General features: G+C 39.1%; 1 protein-coding gene across 26 annotated transcripts in view; it reads left to right on the top strand.

The window, feature by feature from the left end:
• The window catches only part of adgrl2a (adhesion G protein-coupled receptor L2a), a 90,042-nt gene that overhangs the window by 11,389 nt on the left and 61,358 nt on the right, over positions 1–17,295 (top strand). For all 26 annotated transcript variants that reach the window (XM_047810320.1, XM_047810324.1, XM_047810319.1 and 23 more), the window contains exon 2: positions 7,990–8,168. In XM_047810320.1, the coding sequence (XP_047666276.1) occupies positions 8,093–8,168 (76 nt within the window). In that variant the 5' untranslated portion in view covers positions 7,990–8,092. The remainder of the gene's footprint in view (positions 1–7,989; positions 8,169–17,295) is intronic.

Below are 17,295 nucleotides of genomic sequence, written 5' to 3'. Positions count from 1 at the left end.
ACATGTAAAAAAAAAAAACAACTTTAATAAACATTTTCGTGAAGCCAGTTGTAATGTGTAGTGGAAAGAGTGGCTCTACTCCAGATATGTTGGTAATGTTGCCTCTGTCATGACGTGCTCCACCTTTTCATTCAAATGTGTTTTTAGTCTAAATCAAGTGATGCTTCATAACACAGTCCAGCAAACTGATTATGAAATTCTTTGGTTAGTTTATTTGGATGTTGACTATTTTTGGACTATTTTTTTTTTGTTCTTCTTGGGAATTTGGCATCAATTTGGTTCATTTGTTCCTTTACAGGAAAACGTCACTGCAAATCATCAAGAAGTTATTCTGACCATAAAGAAGCGTTGTTATTATTTTATTTTTTTTTGTATTATTATTATTTTTTTATATCCTGATGGCAGTGGTTTCTTTCCAGAAGAATATTTCCCCCCATCTACATGATATGAGAGCAAACTGAACGGATCATTGGCATGAAAATGATGTACGTAATATGCTAAGGACTTCACAGTGACCCGATCTCAACCCAGCTGAACATGTGTGTGAGAATTTGGAGCCACATATTAGACAGCAACATCATCAAAACACTATCTGAAGGAATATGGATTTGAATCCATTTTTTTGACATGTAGAATCTGTCAGAGACAAGGAGATTTATTTTTTTTTAATTGTTGTTGTTTTCGTCCCTCTTCATCTGTCATCCATTTGTATATGCTTGTAGAATTCACAGCATTTTAACAGGAACAGCTCATGGATCTAAATGTAGCTCGAGGCATAAAAATATTACCTGAATTTTGAATATTCAGACACTGATAGGTTCATCCCCTGCGTGTTCATGATACTCTTTGCTTAATTGCATTGAATTAAAAAAAAAATCGAAATAAAAATGTCATGATTATACAGCCAGAGTCACTCCAAGAGGCAGATTGAAGAGAAATGCGAAGGGTGTGATGAGTGATTATTGTGTCTGCGGCCCACTTGTTGTGGTAAAGGATGTTAGTGTTGCGAGCGGAATCCATTTCCATTCTGAGCGAATCCTCAGCAGCCCTCCTGCTTTAATTCCTGGCTAGACTGATGGGCTGTTGAATGGAGGTCATTACCCTGGAATGCAGGTCACTTGTGCGACTCCATTTCTCAAAGCAGTCAGATTTCTCAGCTTTTTTATATTAACAGATGTCAAGGAGTAACGCATGTTACTTGTGTGGCGATTGTGTAACAGAATCTGCAGAGTAATAAACGTTACTGAACTACAGTGACATCTGAATGATATCAGTTGCATTTAGGGAAATTGTTTTTAAATCAAAACTAATCAAGTGATAGAATTACAAACTGCATATTATATTATATTATATTATATTATATTGGAGGGAACCTTTTTTTTCTTTTATTCTTCTGCCTCATTTCATGGCTTCGGTTTGTGACGTACTTCTTGTGAAGTTGTATTTTTAGCCTACAAAGAAGCAGCAGCGCAGTGTAGTATTTCGGAAGATTGCATGCTGTGAAGCGATGAATTGCCATCCCTTCTCTCTAACAGTTAGCAGCAAATCTAGGCTGGGTCAGCTCATGCACAAATCCAGCGTGGGACCGTTTGCATCTCAATTACACCGATGGCAGCGTTGGTTAACACATGTTAATGAAGCTAACGATCCAGGGAGAAATGCTGCTCCGGCTTCTGCTCCCCCGTCCCCATCCTAAAGACCTCGGAGAGAGAGATCACCATACACAATGAAACTGGATCTCCTCTGAAAGTCTGAGTAGGCTATCTCACTGCCTGCTCCTCTAACCCACTTTCTTTAGCTGTACTGAAGTCTCAGTCTTAAAAGCTCTCTGCGTGGCATTGTTGCCTAAAGACTGAGTTTAGAGCCTTGGAGCACAGTTAAGACCCGCTCATGCCTCAGCACGTATAATCGTTCCTCGAAGGTGAAAGAATTTGTGTCTGCGAGTGATGAGACTGGATTTCATTTAAAGAAAACTACACAAGTGGCCACCATTCAGCTGTGGTGAATTATAAACAATCTCAGAACAACTGTACCATCCTTTGTTGCTGGGTTAGTGTGCCGAAGCATACACCTTCTGTGTCTGTAGCACCTCAAAATGTGCATAATACAACCTTAAAGCTTCAGAGTTAATTCTTTTGCTGTAAAACTATTTGATATGTGAAACTACACTGTATTCCGGTTCCCAGGATAAAGCTATCTGAAAAGGTACAAAATATAAGATCCATACCAGCAATGAGAATGCTACTACTGAGGTTAGTTTTCTACCTTTAATGTGTGTGTGTGTGTGTGTGTGTGTGTGAGAGAGAGAGAGAGAGAGAGAGAGAGAGAGAGAGAGAGAGAGAGAGAGAGAGAGAGAGAAAGAGAGAGAGAGTAGGTACACGGGAAGCACAGCAGCCAGAAGACATGAAGAAGGATTTAGGATTTTTAGGACACGAGAGGGTGAATGATATTTAAAGTGGTCAGAATCGCTCTATAGCAAAAGCACTAATATTTATTCCAGCGCGAGACGTTTGTTACAACACAAACAACTATAACAGAGCTTGAAAGTCTCACATTCACATTAAGCGGTGGAGTAGGACTAGCTGATATGGTGTGATGAATTAAGCAAAATTTCATTTGACTTAATTTTTTTATTTGTTTTAAATTGTGAGATTCCAAAATGTTTACAGATTTTTTTTCCTCTCTTCACCTTTTCTTCTTACGCACTGAATCTATTATCGATATAATTCTAATTAGTAAAATGTTAATTTATCTGAAATATTTGTATAAAAATATTTATTTGGGTAAATTATCATCGAATGAGTATTTTATCACAGCACTGGAAATTGTTTGCAAGCCTGCACAATACAGCACAACCTGCACTATACACCTTTTTTTAAGCAGTGCCCTGGTCCTGGAGAAGCGTTGATTCATTTCACTGTGTCCGCTATATATGGTTGAAATGACAATAAAAGCTTATTGACTTGACGACACATCGGCGAAACCTTGATAACAGAGAAATTTGAGGATTATAGAATAAACTGACAAGAGTCTGATATGTAAATAATCTAATTTCATTTAACTGGTTTTTACATTTTTTTCTAGTCCTTGTCTGCATCATACACATATTGATTGAAGGACACTAAATCAGATAGAACCGGTTCGTGTTGTAGGAGATTCAGTTTCCACAAAAATATCGAATTGTTGCCGTATGAATTGCACATTTTTTCCTGTCGGTTGGAAGCCTGAGGTTTTCACGTCATTGTTAGGCATCATTGTGATGATAAACAGTACAGGATGTGTGGTCTGTGGTGAAAGAAACCAACCCCCCTCTCTGACCCCCCGACCCCCAACAACAAGCCCATCTGAGTTTTTAACATATCCATCTCCCTGTTAACATCCAGAACTACCGAGCACTCGTTTCCTGACACGTTCATGCACTGGTTCGACTTCTTAGTAACAACAATGTTAACTTTAATTTACCAGCGTTTTAGACCCATCGGACCATTTCGGTAGCTGTGTTTCCTTAGCATACAGAAGCAGGCCTGAGTTTGAACCCGGGAGTTAATGGGCTCTGAGTTTTGCAGGAGCCTTTGAAAAAGGTCAATACGATACGGTCAGATTTAGCAAACGGCATTAACTGCTGGTTGTGTTGTCAGGAGAGATTTAGACCTGACAACTGATTTCTCTCAGGGAGCACACTACACCCTCCGTCTTTGTCTGCAGATTTTCAAATGATTTGCTGTCTATTGCTTGCTCTCCATCTCATAGCAAGACATCACCGCTTCTTTGTTCACATGGTGGAAAAAAAAAAAATCTCAGCCGAAAAATCTGCATTCAGCACAGGGTGTCGAGGATTTGCACTACGGATATCACTTACTACTTTAATGTCCTGTCTGGGGTTTACACATCATTCACTGTTTCCCTAAACAGCCAACAGCCTTCTTGTTTTTTACCCTTTTATTTTTTTCCTTCTTTTTTTTCCTCACCTCTGACCAAAATGTCATCTCTTCAACACATTGTAAAAGCTCCACTTTTTTATGTTTTGTGTTGCCTCCTGCTGTCTTAAAAAATTAATCATGCTGTTGAATAATGCCTTACGATGATGTGTGAATAATTGATGATCTGATGCTTAATAGAGGGACAGAGAAGGCTTTTCTCTCATCCAGCTGCTTGTCTGTGGCATTGAGAGAAGCATTACATGTCTGCCCAATGGAGCAATTCATTTTAAAGTACACGTATATCGCTCAGTTAATATGTGTACCTTGTATGTGTTTAGCACACATGAGCACAGCCAGGTGTGTGTGTGTGTGTGTGTGTGTGTGTGTGTGTGTGTGTGTGTGAGAGAGAGTGTTGGTGCATTCAGACAGTTATGTGTATGAATAATTGAAAGAACTTTTTAGCTCAGTGTCTGAGGAAGAACGGGACAAAATAAACGTGTAAAGAGGGCGGGCAGTGAAGCGTGACACTGGAAGGGTAGCACAAACGTATCAGGACAGATGAACACCAAACGACGGGAGTCTGAGGACACACACACACACACACACACACACACACACACACACATTTCCAACCGTTGTGTTGTTTTGACAGCGTCAGTCCTTTCATTGCTTGTGACAAAATTCAACATTGGTGTATTTTGTGGAAATTGAGTTGAAGAGCATTGGAAAGGTGCAGATTTATGATATTTTTTATGACGTCTTCAGGCGTCTTGAGTTTTGCTTGCTCTTTGATTGTGTTACAAAAACGATACAAAGGAAGGAAGTCACTTCCTGTGTAAATATATATTCCTGGCTATCAGCTCCAACTGAAGGAGAAATATAGAGCGTCAAGGACTCCTTTTATGCCGATTGACAGGCGCTATCAGCACCAGATACCTATATAATGGTGGTCCTCTGAATTTTTTTCCCCTCGATCCTTCTTATTTATCTAGCCGTATTAATGTCAGCCCATTAACGCCATAGCCGAGAAGTGCTCAGTAAAGCCACCGTTAAATGGCTGTGGCAGGAACCTCCTTATCGTCTGCAACCTGAAAGGAGGAATGTGACGCTATCAGTTAATGGAAATGACATTTCCAAATTTCATTTGGAGATAATCCACTTCTCGTCCACTAAAACATCAAAATTACTGCTAACAATATGTCAAGGCAGCGTTAAAACTTAGTTACCTTCCCATATCACGTCCGTGATAATCCCCAGAGAGAAACAGGTACGGGTACATAGGCGTTTTAATAGGATTCCCCCTGAGTTACTCAGGTGATTATTAGACTTTGCATGACATTTCTATCTCAAAAATAGAAAGGTTTATCAAAATAAGGAAGGTCTCCTAGACATTTTAGCTGATCTTACACTGTATTCTTAAGAACACAGAATATTCACTTTATTCAATGATGTAGTACCCGGAAAGTAGAATTACTCAGAGTTAAAAAAAAACAGCTTAATTGTTCTACTTAATGTGTGCATTTCGGTTTTGTGAAAAGGAACAAGTCATTCGTGTCATTTTTGTAGCTATGTAAGTTATGGTCCAATACCAATATGCTCCGAACTGCAAACACAGAGAAACACCAGTTTAAAAAACAGCCCTCACACACTTTTATTATATACTGCAGATGACTTAATGGTTGACATCCATCAGGACGTTAAGGGTTTTATTCTGTCCCATTACATTTCAACCAGCAGGAATTGCTGCATTCGATCAATGAACTGGGCAGTAAAATATATATATATATATATATATATATATATATATATATATATATATATATATATATATATATATATATGAATTAGTCTGTTCGATTCAAGCAGTTGTATTTTTTGGTATGATTTGAGATACACAAACAATGTCCAAGTAAATAGCAGACATTTTCTTATTTCTTCAGATGCATGGTATCTATTTATGTTTTAAAGTTCACCCTATCTATTTTTTGCTAATTGAGCGTCTCCGGTGCAGCAGCGGTCAGACAGAGTGATAGCCATAGCACCCTGTGTTGAGCTACATCAGCTGGCCTGTGCGGGGTCATTGATTGATTTTCCTCTCCGATATCTGGCTCAGTGGGACACTAATGTCATCTGATCACTGACCCTCACCACCAGAGAAAAAAAACCCACTTCTGCTGCCCCCACGTTTAGCTTTAATGAAGAGGACAATGCTCTGTTACGTATGGCAAATATTTAACTTCTTCAGATTAAAGATTATGCTGTGCATCATTAATCTACCTTTATTTCTTAAGATCTGCCATATTTTTTAATAGACTTGTCATTTTGTTGGACAATCAGCATCATGACTCATTCTTTAAGCTTATTGAAAGCTTGGAAGTTAATTCAGAGGTCAAGCAAGACTTGCAAGCTGTCAATCTTGTATTGTAACATCTCCCACCTTCGCCCCATGCCCCTCCTTACACTCATGTCTCCAATCCATTATGGCAGGCCTCATTGCCCTGAACGGCCCGCCCCCTTCTTTATTCTCTGGTGGCCCATGCTTGCCTGAAAGATACAACAAGGAGGTATTGGTCAAAAGAATGCGACATTCTTTCACATCTTTGCCTTGTTTCCCCATTTAAGCATTAGCATTTCAAACTGTCCTTTCAGCTTCAATTTTAATACCGCCCTTCGTTCCACTCTTGTGTACAGGAGCAACACATGGTCTTTTGAAATTCCCTCCTCTTTTTAAATGTCTTTTTTTTCCTTCTTTTTTTAAAAGCACAGCTGCATGGTGTGCACAGCTGTCTACAGCCTCTGGGTTGGTGCCCCTCTGGCTTTCCATCTTTCAAAGCATTTAAACATCTGTTTACGTTAGTTTCATACGTAGTCAACACAACATGGTGCAAGCTGTCATTTTGTATCAGACACATAAATTCTCATTGGAAAATTTGTATAAGAATGCCCCAGCGTCGAGCTTCAAAGCACAATAAGCGCTATACACGAACGCGGTGTGATTTGGTGCGATACGACAAAACGTATGCAAATGGCAACAGCAGGACTCCCCGTGACGCTCCGGCTGGGGTTCGATCACCACCGATTGTGTGAAGCACTTAACAGGTGTTGATCGGCGGTCTTCACCACAGCTTAGCAAGATAAGGCCTCCAGCTGAGAAGAGAGACTTGAGTGTGTTTAATGAGAAGAGCGGGGAGTCAGACAGACCGCCTTAGTGTGTGCCTTCGGTGTCTCAGACTGATCAGCATGTTAACCACTCTCAGCATGACACAAAGATATGAAAGTAGCGGGCTGTTGTCGTCGATTTACCCCAACACCCATCTGCCTGTTTATGGGATCAGCCCTCCTGGGTGATATATTTATTTTCTTTGCTGGCAACCTGCTGCACAACTGTTCAGTGCTTTCAGTGTCTTTTAGTATACTGTGGAATATCCTGTTCAAGTCGACGCTGATAGGCCTGAAGGAAACTATAGTCATTGTTGTCTATATATATATCACGACTAAACACAGGAGGGTGTCTTTTTTGTCCGCCAGTGTGAATAAATAATTCCAGTCGTCTATGCAGAGGTACATGCTCTAGAGTGTGTGAGGGGTGTACACAGGCTTTTAATGGGCTCCTAAGTGACTTGTTACTGGAGTGACTGGGCTCCCATGTGAGGGGTGAGCACCGAGGCACGCAGGAGGTGCCATAAACATGCAGACGAAAACAGTTAAGAAAAGAAGGATACAATACTGAGCAGTCTGGGTTTAACTCTTACGAGTCGGTTTCGCCAAACACGTCTTAGATCTTATTACCTTTTACCTGTGAACGGTGGCAAGACTGCATGCAGGCATGTGGGATGGTATGGATGGATAGATAGAGGGAAGAGGAATGTGTTTGATTTGCTGGTGAAGGTGCATCTCTACCTTAACACATATTAGAGGGGTTTCCACCTTTTTTTTTCTTTTTCAGGTTTTGTAAATATTATTTTAATTTAGCATGACATAAAAATGATAGAGGTGTGTGTGTGTTTGTGTCTAGCTGTGTGTTCTTAGAAGCCCTGAAATGTTTTTTCTTCATTGTTATGCCTGTCAGGTGCAGACCCTGAAGATGAGCGTCTTTGGGGGGAATTCTCACACGCTGTTGTGACTCCGGCGACTTTCTAGCAAGCACGAGGCGAGCGCCCAAGCCGAGCACAATGACCCGCTCAGTGTGGAGTCTCCCAAGCCTTCTTTGCCTGATGTTCTCTTTGGCTGCACTACAGTGCACTGAAGGTAAGATCTTCCATCACTGTATCACACACACTGTTTAAAGTTATCCGAGTGAAAGCGACACTATCTTTATATACGAGGATGATATTTTAGTCAGAGGCTTATATTTCAATCAGGATGTAGAACATTTAGAATGTACAACATCAAAACGTCAGGGTACTTTGTGAAAGTTTAGAAATCCCAATGTTTATGAATAGACGTTCATAACCATTGAGCAAATGTTGCTTTTTACTCTGAATGAAATTAAAAGGGAGATATTTTCTACCGCTCTATCTTGTTTGAGATAACTCGTTTTTCTGTATTTGTTCACATGTCCTGTTCTAACTAAAGGGCTAAGCTCTACAACTGTTCATTATAAACACTATCCCCGAGTAAACATGCTTCATTACACTCCGCCCTGGCTGTAATATCTTTTTAATGCATTTTATAATTGAATTAAATGGGTTACTGCCATAGCCATAAATGGCTGCAAGTTGTTTTTTTTTTATTATTATTATTTTTTTGTTTTGTTTTTTTGTTTTTTACTTTTTTGTATTTTGTAGAAGATTTGAAAGATGAATTGCTTCAGGGTTTTTCCCCCTTCCTAGCATATCTGGAGAAACTTTGCATCTCATCTTTCTTATTTAATTTTCCAGAGCTGACTGCTGTCTGTACACTTGGATGTAATTTATTTGTATATTTATTTATATATATATATATTTTTAAGCAATGATTTTCACCTTGTTTCAGCATCCTGACTCACACCAAATACACTTTCTGACTGTATACACTATATATTGGCTAATCATGACAGTTAATGATTTATAACTCTTTTAAGGTGTTTAGATATTCGTTGTCTATCTTTCCTTTTTTTTTTAGTGAAAGATGTAAAATCAGCACAGTTTTTTTAACAGATAAATGGTTGTTTACGGCATAACTCAGACTCCTGCCTTTACAGCACTGGTTTGTAAGCACTGCTGGTCTAGTGACAGGTTTTACAGCCATGAATTATTTAAGTGTTTTATATGACAGGCTTAGGACAGTCATAATTATTCAATCTTAACAACAAATGATGGGTGTGTATTTAAATGTAATTTCATGTTAATAATTCATCTTTGCCAAACATAAATGCGAATTCGGTTTGCAAACCAGTGTTTCTGATCATCTGTACAGGAGAGATATGAATCATTTCCAGGTGAAGTGTCAGTCTTTGCCTTGTAGTGAAAGAATACGTGGTGATTAACGGTAGAACATGTCAGATAGCATACATGTCGCATCCCTCTATCCCTCTGTCTCTGTCCTTGTTCTCGCTCCCGCTCTTCGCCTGCTCTCCGTGCTGGAATTTCTTATAGCGCAGACGGAATTAGAGAAGGTCTTTCTGGGCTCGGTGTCAGTGTCGGGATTGACAGGGCTGTGCCTGTATCTCCTCAGGTGGCAGGCAAATATGAAAAGATGAGGAGGGGGGCTAGCACGCTGCCAAATACAGTGTCACCATGTCATGTGCTTTTGTCATTCCCATGGGTTTTGTATGTAACATGGGAATATTCCCACTGGAGACTCAAAACACGAGACAAAATAAAAAAGAGTATATTTTTCACCATCCATCCCTGCTTCCCACTGCATATTTAGCAGATTTGTTACAGGCCATGCTGTATTACTTGTGGGAGTCAAGTTGCAATTTAGGCCTGACTGTGGAAACAAACCATTCTGTAAAACCGAATGTGCGTACACAAGCTTACAACTTTAAAAGCCTTGTACCTCTGGCATACCGTAAAATTTAGTCTATGCACAAATTAAGTATTTCAACTTGTAAAAAAGCTCCGTGTTCCAGTGTTTCTGGGAAATTTTCTGGGAAAGACCAATCAGCATAAATTTAATCTGGGCGACTTAAAGGCCTTAATGAAGTTGAGGCGAACAGTCTGGAGTCCTGCTCCCTCTGCTCATTAGTTCGAGTTAGTTGTAAACACACTTTTATTAAAACAGACACTGAGTGCAGTCCTTTTGTTCTGTCCTTCACAGTAAACAGCCTCTGTGAGTCTTCTCTCTTTCCTCTTAGTTTTTTTATTCTGCTTTCCCCTTCATGTGACAGAGGGATTTTGTATCAGGCCCTGGGATCTGCCTTCCTATAGTGCTAAGCTGCCGCTGGGTCAATATGCCATCAGTTCTCGATGTAGCCGAGGTCTTTCATCAACAGTCACTCCTCCTTGATAAAGCTGATAAGAGGACAATGGGACAGAGCTGGCCTCGGCAAGGTGCAACTGCGTCTGTGTCCCCCACCCAGCACAACACCTCAGTAGGATTTACCGTTAAGGGTGGGGCTGGAAGGATTTAAGGGATTACGGTCCATCATGTCCAGCTTTCGGTTTGTGTTTGGCATGAAAAAAAAAAGCAAAAAGCAAGACCCAACACTTGCTACTTATAACTTGGAATGTCTGTGATCGTATCCCCCAAGAGGCTATGATGATACCCAGGATCGATTCGGCCTGTATTAATGGTTTGTCTATTTTCAGTTTGTGCTGAATAGGACTTGCAGTCAGAACTGGAAAGCTTTGGCAAACAGGTTTATGGTTATAGAAACAAATGGGTATTAATGTAAACTGGCTGAAACTCTTACAACCTAGCCAAGAGTAATTTGTCGTTTATGGTCTCTTGGCAGCTTGTCCAGCAGCGGATAGCACTGTGTGTTAGATGATTAAACATAGACTTGACACTTTTTGAAATGAAAGATTTTGTTGTCATTTGCATTAAAGGCGACTCGAAGTATTCCGAGTATGGGGTAATGTATGCACGGGTGTGACTTTGTTATGAAAAGCGCTGGAGGCAGCGGTGAAGACGGGCCACAAAATGACAAGACTTTGCTGATTAGCAAGGAACAGCATCAGATTGCTAAACTTTTATTTTTTTTTTGAAAACACTTAATTATGCAGTAGCTTATTATCATATTATCATACAAATGCTTCCTAAATAGATTAGGCTACACGTTTAATTTTTTTTGGTCAGTGTATGGCAGGAACAAGTGTTTTTGCCTCACGTGATTGAGGGAAGTTAGTTTGATATTTAATTGTGTGGCACTTAAAAGCCAATGCCACTGAGGCTTCCACACATGTACTGTAACTGGGTTGTCCCTTATTATTGCCAGTCAGTAAGAGTTAGACAAGTAGCTAATGTCCCATGTGAACATTCTCTGTTCCAACAGTGGTTAATTTGACATTTATGTAACCTACATAGTTAAATCAGAAACTTAAAATAAAGGAAAAGAGCAGCAGAAGCATGAAAAAAACAACAACCGAAAGCCAGGTGTACTGATGAACCCTAAGCAGTTCTTCTCCTTCTTAATGAACATGTTAAAGCAATTTGTCTTGTCTTGCTTTAGTAAAAACCTGAAGACCTGGAAATGGATTCTGGACCCTAGCCAGAATCTAGTTACTGAAAAGTACAGAAAAAAACACCAATATATTTAAGTTAAAACAGAAACTGCAACCGAACAAAACCTCGACATAATGATGTAAATTAGTTTTGTTCATAATGATAATCTTACACTCAGTGTACAGCGTGTATTCATGCCTGTGTCTCTGAAGAGCAGATCAAAAAGAATAACTGAAACATACACAGTTTAAAACTGAAATTATATCTGAAAAAATTTAATAAGAAGAATACTAGTTATATTAATAAAATCAGACAATGCATGGCGAGAAAATCCTTCCATGTTCTGTGGTTCTTTGCTGAGGTATTTTAACATACACCATAAGAAATCATTCTTAAATGCCAGTTCAGTGGAAATAGTGTCAAGGTAAACAGTTCTGTCTGAAAAGCTACAGATTCTCCATGTATTTGTACTACTGTAATCGGGTCCATTTAGTTGATTCTTAATTCATATTAGCCTTTTCCCCGTCAGTCCCATTGCACCTAGTACTGAGTGACGCTATACCAAGCCGTACAAAAGCACAGAGTTTGCTGTGTTCGCTTTAAATGAAAGTCTAAAGTCTTATCAAACCGTAATTTGTGTTATTCAGCCGAGTTACAATGTTCTCTGGTCAAAATGTATTGTTGATATCATCCACAGTTTAGTAATAAAACTCTGTTTCAACAGGATTATTCTTTAGAATTAGCATATAAGGTTTCTTTTGCATGTCATGACATGTTAACAACAGACGAGACTTTAAGAAAGGGATTAAATCAACCATTGGAAGGAATTTAATTTGAGTATATTACAGTGAAGAGACTCCTGGTCCTGGTTACCGTTTTAGTCATATACCCACATGCTTCTTATCTCCCCTGGCTGTTTTCTCTTACAGCCTTTGTCTTGTCTAGGCATATCCCCAAATGATCAGTATCACAGTGTGAGATAGGGAAAATCACATAGTCACAAAGTCTAGGAAGATGATGATTTGTTTTATCGCCTTTTTTTTATTCTGTGGATAAGATCCCATCAGAAGTGAGCCATGAAACCTTTATTGTTTTGTTTTACTTTTTCACACACCATGTGGGCCGACTGTAATGCGGCCATAAAAGGCCTTGTTGGTAGACAGTGTGGCATCGAAAGGCATATAAAGCATGTACTGTTTATTCACCATGATAAGGATCCTCATTCCTCTTTTGTTTTTTGCTTTTGTTTGAAATCATTTCATCTCAGATTCATTTTGAAGACCCAACATACAGCAACGTACAAAAAGAAGAAAAGAAAGATCTCATTGTGCTTTCCAGCAATTGTAAGACTTTTTGGGGAACAAGTGAAAGAGACCCAGATGTGAGCCGTTTATAAAGCAAGTTCTAGGAAGAAAATGAATGTTGGGTTTTGAGGCGATTAGGGTGCTGTGCGAAAAACAGACTGTGTATTAGAGGGTCAGAGGGTAAGTAGAGCCAGGTTCCTGTTTGCTGCATTAATATTGTGGAATTTTAAAGTGATCAGGAACCTCAACATTAGGGTCACATCAGCATCTTTATTGTTTGCATGTGATTCCGTGAAGCCCGTGACTAGAATTTAATTTCTACTATTGAAGTATTTCATTTTTACAATCAAACTTCCATGATCAATAAGTGACAGTTTTGGCAGTTGAGAGTGTAATGGTGTTTAAAAAAAAAACATGATAATAAATAATAAAAAAAATGATTAGTTGAAACTAATGTACACACATATTCATCTTTCAGTTTACATATTTAACGATACAAATATTAATGCAGTTAATTAATACTGTGCCAAAACAGAAGTCTAACCCTAACCTCACTAACCAAAAAGAAATGGATTTTCTGCAGCTTAAGAAAATATATATAAATAATAAAAATAATAATAATGAAAATCTAAATAAATAAACACAGTGTTTTCTTAACGGGGCCAGCTGAATGTTCTCTCAACATCAAGGTTTTCATATATCCCTTCCTATTCACGAGCACATAAATAATAATAATTACAACAACAATTACAGCAACTGTAGCTTGGGAACCTGGGCATAGCACATTATGTGTTTGGGTTATTACATTTATTTAAGTTCAGTATGCTGCTACAAGACATACATACCAGCATCTATTATTCAGTGGGAAAAAAAAATATAAAAAATTAGATGAATGAAGATTCTGATTGAATGATTATTTAAGTTTGTACTGCATCTTCATGAAGGCAATACACTACAGTGCACACTAGTCATAAATACTCATGAATGTGGGGAAATGGATGAAACCAAGCAAAGCTAAGTGTTAAGCTTATAACTGTATTATATAAATACCGGTTCTGTGTGAGGAGAGCGCATCACATTTCATAAGCCACATGTCCACCATTGTCAAGGTTGTAAACACAGCGTGGTCCATCAGAACACTCAGAGTACATCTACTCATTCATGTCTGTTAGACTGTATTAGTTCTATGGAATTTATGGTACGACTACTACTACCACCACCACTCCCACTGTGGCATAATTATTATTATTATTATTAGTAGTAGTAGTAGTAAAAGACATAGTGGCTAGAACTACAGCCACTATTGACATTTATGGCATTTGGCAGAAGACCAAATCTTCATCCAGAGCGACTTACATTTTTTCACAGCTGAGCATTTGAGGGTTAAGGGCCTTACTAAGGGGCCCAGCAGTTGCAGCTTGGTGTACCTGGGATTCAAACTCACAACCTTCCGATTGGTAGTCAAACATTTTAACCACATCCCCACTACTACCACTTTTGCTACCACTACTGCTAATACCACCACTACTACGACTTCCCTTATCTCTACCAGGACCTCACTAATTAAAAGGCTTTTGCTTTTTATGATTTAGGCTATATGATTGAATTTATGGATGAAGTATAGAACTGGGTCCATTAAGTAAATTCATTGTGTAATCCGTAGTACATTATTTCCATTTTTTAAAGCCATTTCTCCCAATTCTAGAAATAAAGGGTTGTAGATTATTGCTAAAATTTATCCAGATGTATTGTAACACTTGAAGGACAGAGCAACAGACGGTCAGTGATACATTTCCTAACATTCCCAAACAGATCGTGTAAGGGAGCAGACGGCTTTCTTTTTTCTGTGGGTTAGAATTGTCCAAGTGTGTCGCTGATCACACAGAGAATCAGTGACCTCACACTGTGACTGAGTGCTGGTGAGTCATTTTATCTCTCTGAGCTGGAGATTGTAAAGCTGTGTTTCTGACATGCCAGTAAAAGAGGTTGAGGTTTTACACCCCACAGGGCAGCGTGCACTCAATAAACTTCACAATAGTCAGTCATTAATGCAGGATGGAAAAAAGTAGCTTGATAGGAATGTAATTTCTTATGAAAGGGATAGACCAGTGCAAGGAAAATGATCAACACCTAGATGTTGGTGGCTCGTCATTACCTCTTAAAAGATTATTATTTTCAATAGAATTACATGTGTTTTAATCTTCATAGAACATTTTGGTTTTCTCTTTAATAATAAACAACAGATCATGCTTTTTAACTGTCTGTAGTTAAATTTGATATTGTGGAATATTGTTGAGACAAGTTCATGCCTGTCGCTATCGGCACCTTCTGGCCAATCAGATTGAAGTATTCCACAGCACCGGGGTGTAATTATTAGGTTTGTACCTCAGCTTAGCAAATTCGATAACTTCACGTTCTGATGGACATCTCGAAAAACATGCGGAACTGCCTTCACAAGGCCCATGCGCGTTCTTTTATTCCAATGCAAATCTCCATCATTGTTCTCAGAGTTTTCAGAGCTCTTTAGATGTCTTTCATGACAGTGCCACAAAAGCACCTTTGCTCATTTCAGCCTGACAGCACCTTGCAGTGCTCCACACCCTACAAGATAAGTATCCTAGACAGATGATGTGCAGTCAACGAGAAATGTGCAAGATACTCATTAGCAAAATTTTTATGTCAAACAGATTTCGTTCCCAAAAAAGACTCTGTGCTACATCATAATATCTCAAACCCACAAATGTTTCAGCACCACACAATGCCGTGCTTTGCTCCTGCTGCAAAATGCAGCCGCTCCTATCTGCCATACATTTTTCAATCCAGACAAATGACTAGCCTAATACGAGGAGAAAAGACCAAAGCTGAGGTCACGTTTGGGTGAAGTATCTCCTTAATAGTTTAAATTAAACTGAATTTTTTACACGGAGCCCTCACCAGACCTTTTCAGCAGGGTCAAAAGCTTGCTTAAATGATTGAGCTTGTTCAACTACGCCGGTCAGAGCAAACACTTGCCTGGCCGGGAGTTTAAATGCCAGGTGGAGGTCAGCGAAAGTGATGTCTGAATAATGTGTCGTCGAGGCATTGACACGAAAGGGCACATTGTGTTTAGTGACAGAAGAGGCAGATGGAGAGAGAAAGAGAGAGAGAGAGGGAAACCGAGAGAGAGAGAGGGACACTGTAAGCATGCGCCTTTAACTATGGTGATGTATGTAGATCCTTCTTTATTGATTGAAGAAGCATACAATGGCTTAATGGTAGATTCATCATTAGCATTCTTACCCTGGTGATGTCATTCGGCAACTAGAAGATCTGCTCTACATCTGAAAAGACTTATGTATCTTTAAATGTGTAGATTCACACATACGAGTCAGAGGTTTTAGTACAATTTAGTAAAAGTGAAACATTTTACAGGTAAATTCCTCTCTGAAATATTTGTGATGTGTTTAGTGATTCTGGTGCTAATTTGATGTATTTTAGTTATTCCTGTAAGAAGTTTGATGTCACAGGGTAGCACTGCTTTTAATTAGAGACAATCTCAGACATAAGAGATAACGTTCAGGATTTGTTTCTAGTTCCACTGGAAGCTTCGTTTTCATTTTTTTTATGTTGCTATACGACGAGTTATGGACTCGGCTCAGCTAGCAAGCGATCTAAGCAAAGTGAAAGTGTTACAGCGAGAAAGCCTTAAGCAAAGTGAAATTGAAGCATTAGGATGACTTTCGACATACCGAAGCTCACATGTTCATTATAAAGATTAATATGCAGGTCGTTCAGGGTGGATTCTTCACGTAAGTTAAAGAGAAACCAAATGAGGAGTCATTGAATAATCATTCATTTATTAATCCCAGGATGTCTCAGGAACCACTATTTTTAGAACATCATCAAGAAGGTTCATTACATTACACAGCTATACAGATATAATCACTGTATTTTAGCAGTCAGACGCTTCCTCTGGGCTTTACAGATTTGAGACAGCATGAGAAAGCCACCATCTGCCAGTGGAGATGACACGTTGTCAATAACGTTGTAAAAGACAAATTTATGACCTTGATGTGGTACATTGTGTTTAATTAAAGCTTAAAGGCTAATTTCCATGTATGAGTGCCTGCTATCAATTGAGGTCACAGAGCCCACAGGCTCCTGGTTTACTCCGAGTGCCTCTCTGATGTTTAATATGTGCTTTTATTCCACTGCTCTCTGCGCATTTTATTATTTGAACCAGAAAAAAAGGACTTTGTTGGGTTTACACAGGTTGTTGTGCAAGCTGTTGTATTTGCATTACATTGATCATTTTATCCTACACAGAGCTTTGGAATGTCTTTCTGTCAAAACCGATAAGGCTCTTTTGATGCTCATGCAGATAGACATTGTTCCCATTATGCTGGTAATGTACACAGTAATTTGTCTTTGTGGGTTCGTGCGTATCTCCTGTGGAACACGAGGGAGCAAATCGTAGCATACAGGCGGGGGGAAGGGGGTTG

The sequence above is a fragment of the Tachysurus fulvidraco genome, chromosome 2, assembly GCF_022655615.1.
Source record: "Tachysurus fulvidraco isolate hzauxx_2018 chromosome 2, HZAU_PFXX_2.0, whole genome shotgun sequence".
Lineage (NCBI taxonomy): Eukaryota > Metazoa > Chordata > Actinopteri > Siluriformes > Bagridae > Tachysurus > Tachysurus fulvidraco.
Note: the sequence above shows the minus strand (reverse complement) of the source record. Positions and strands in the feature narration are given on the sequence as shown.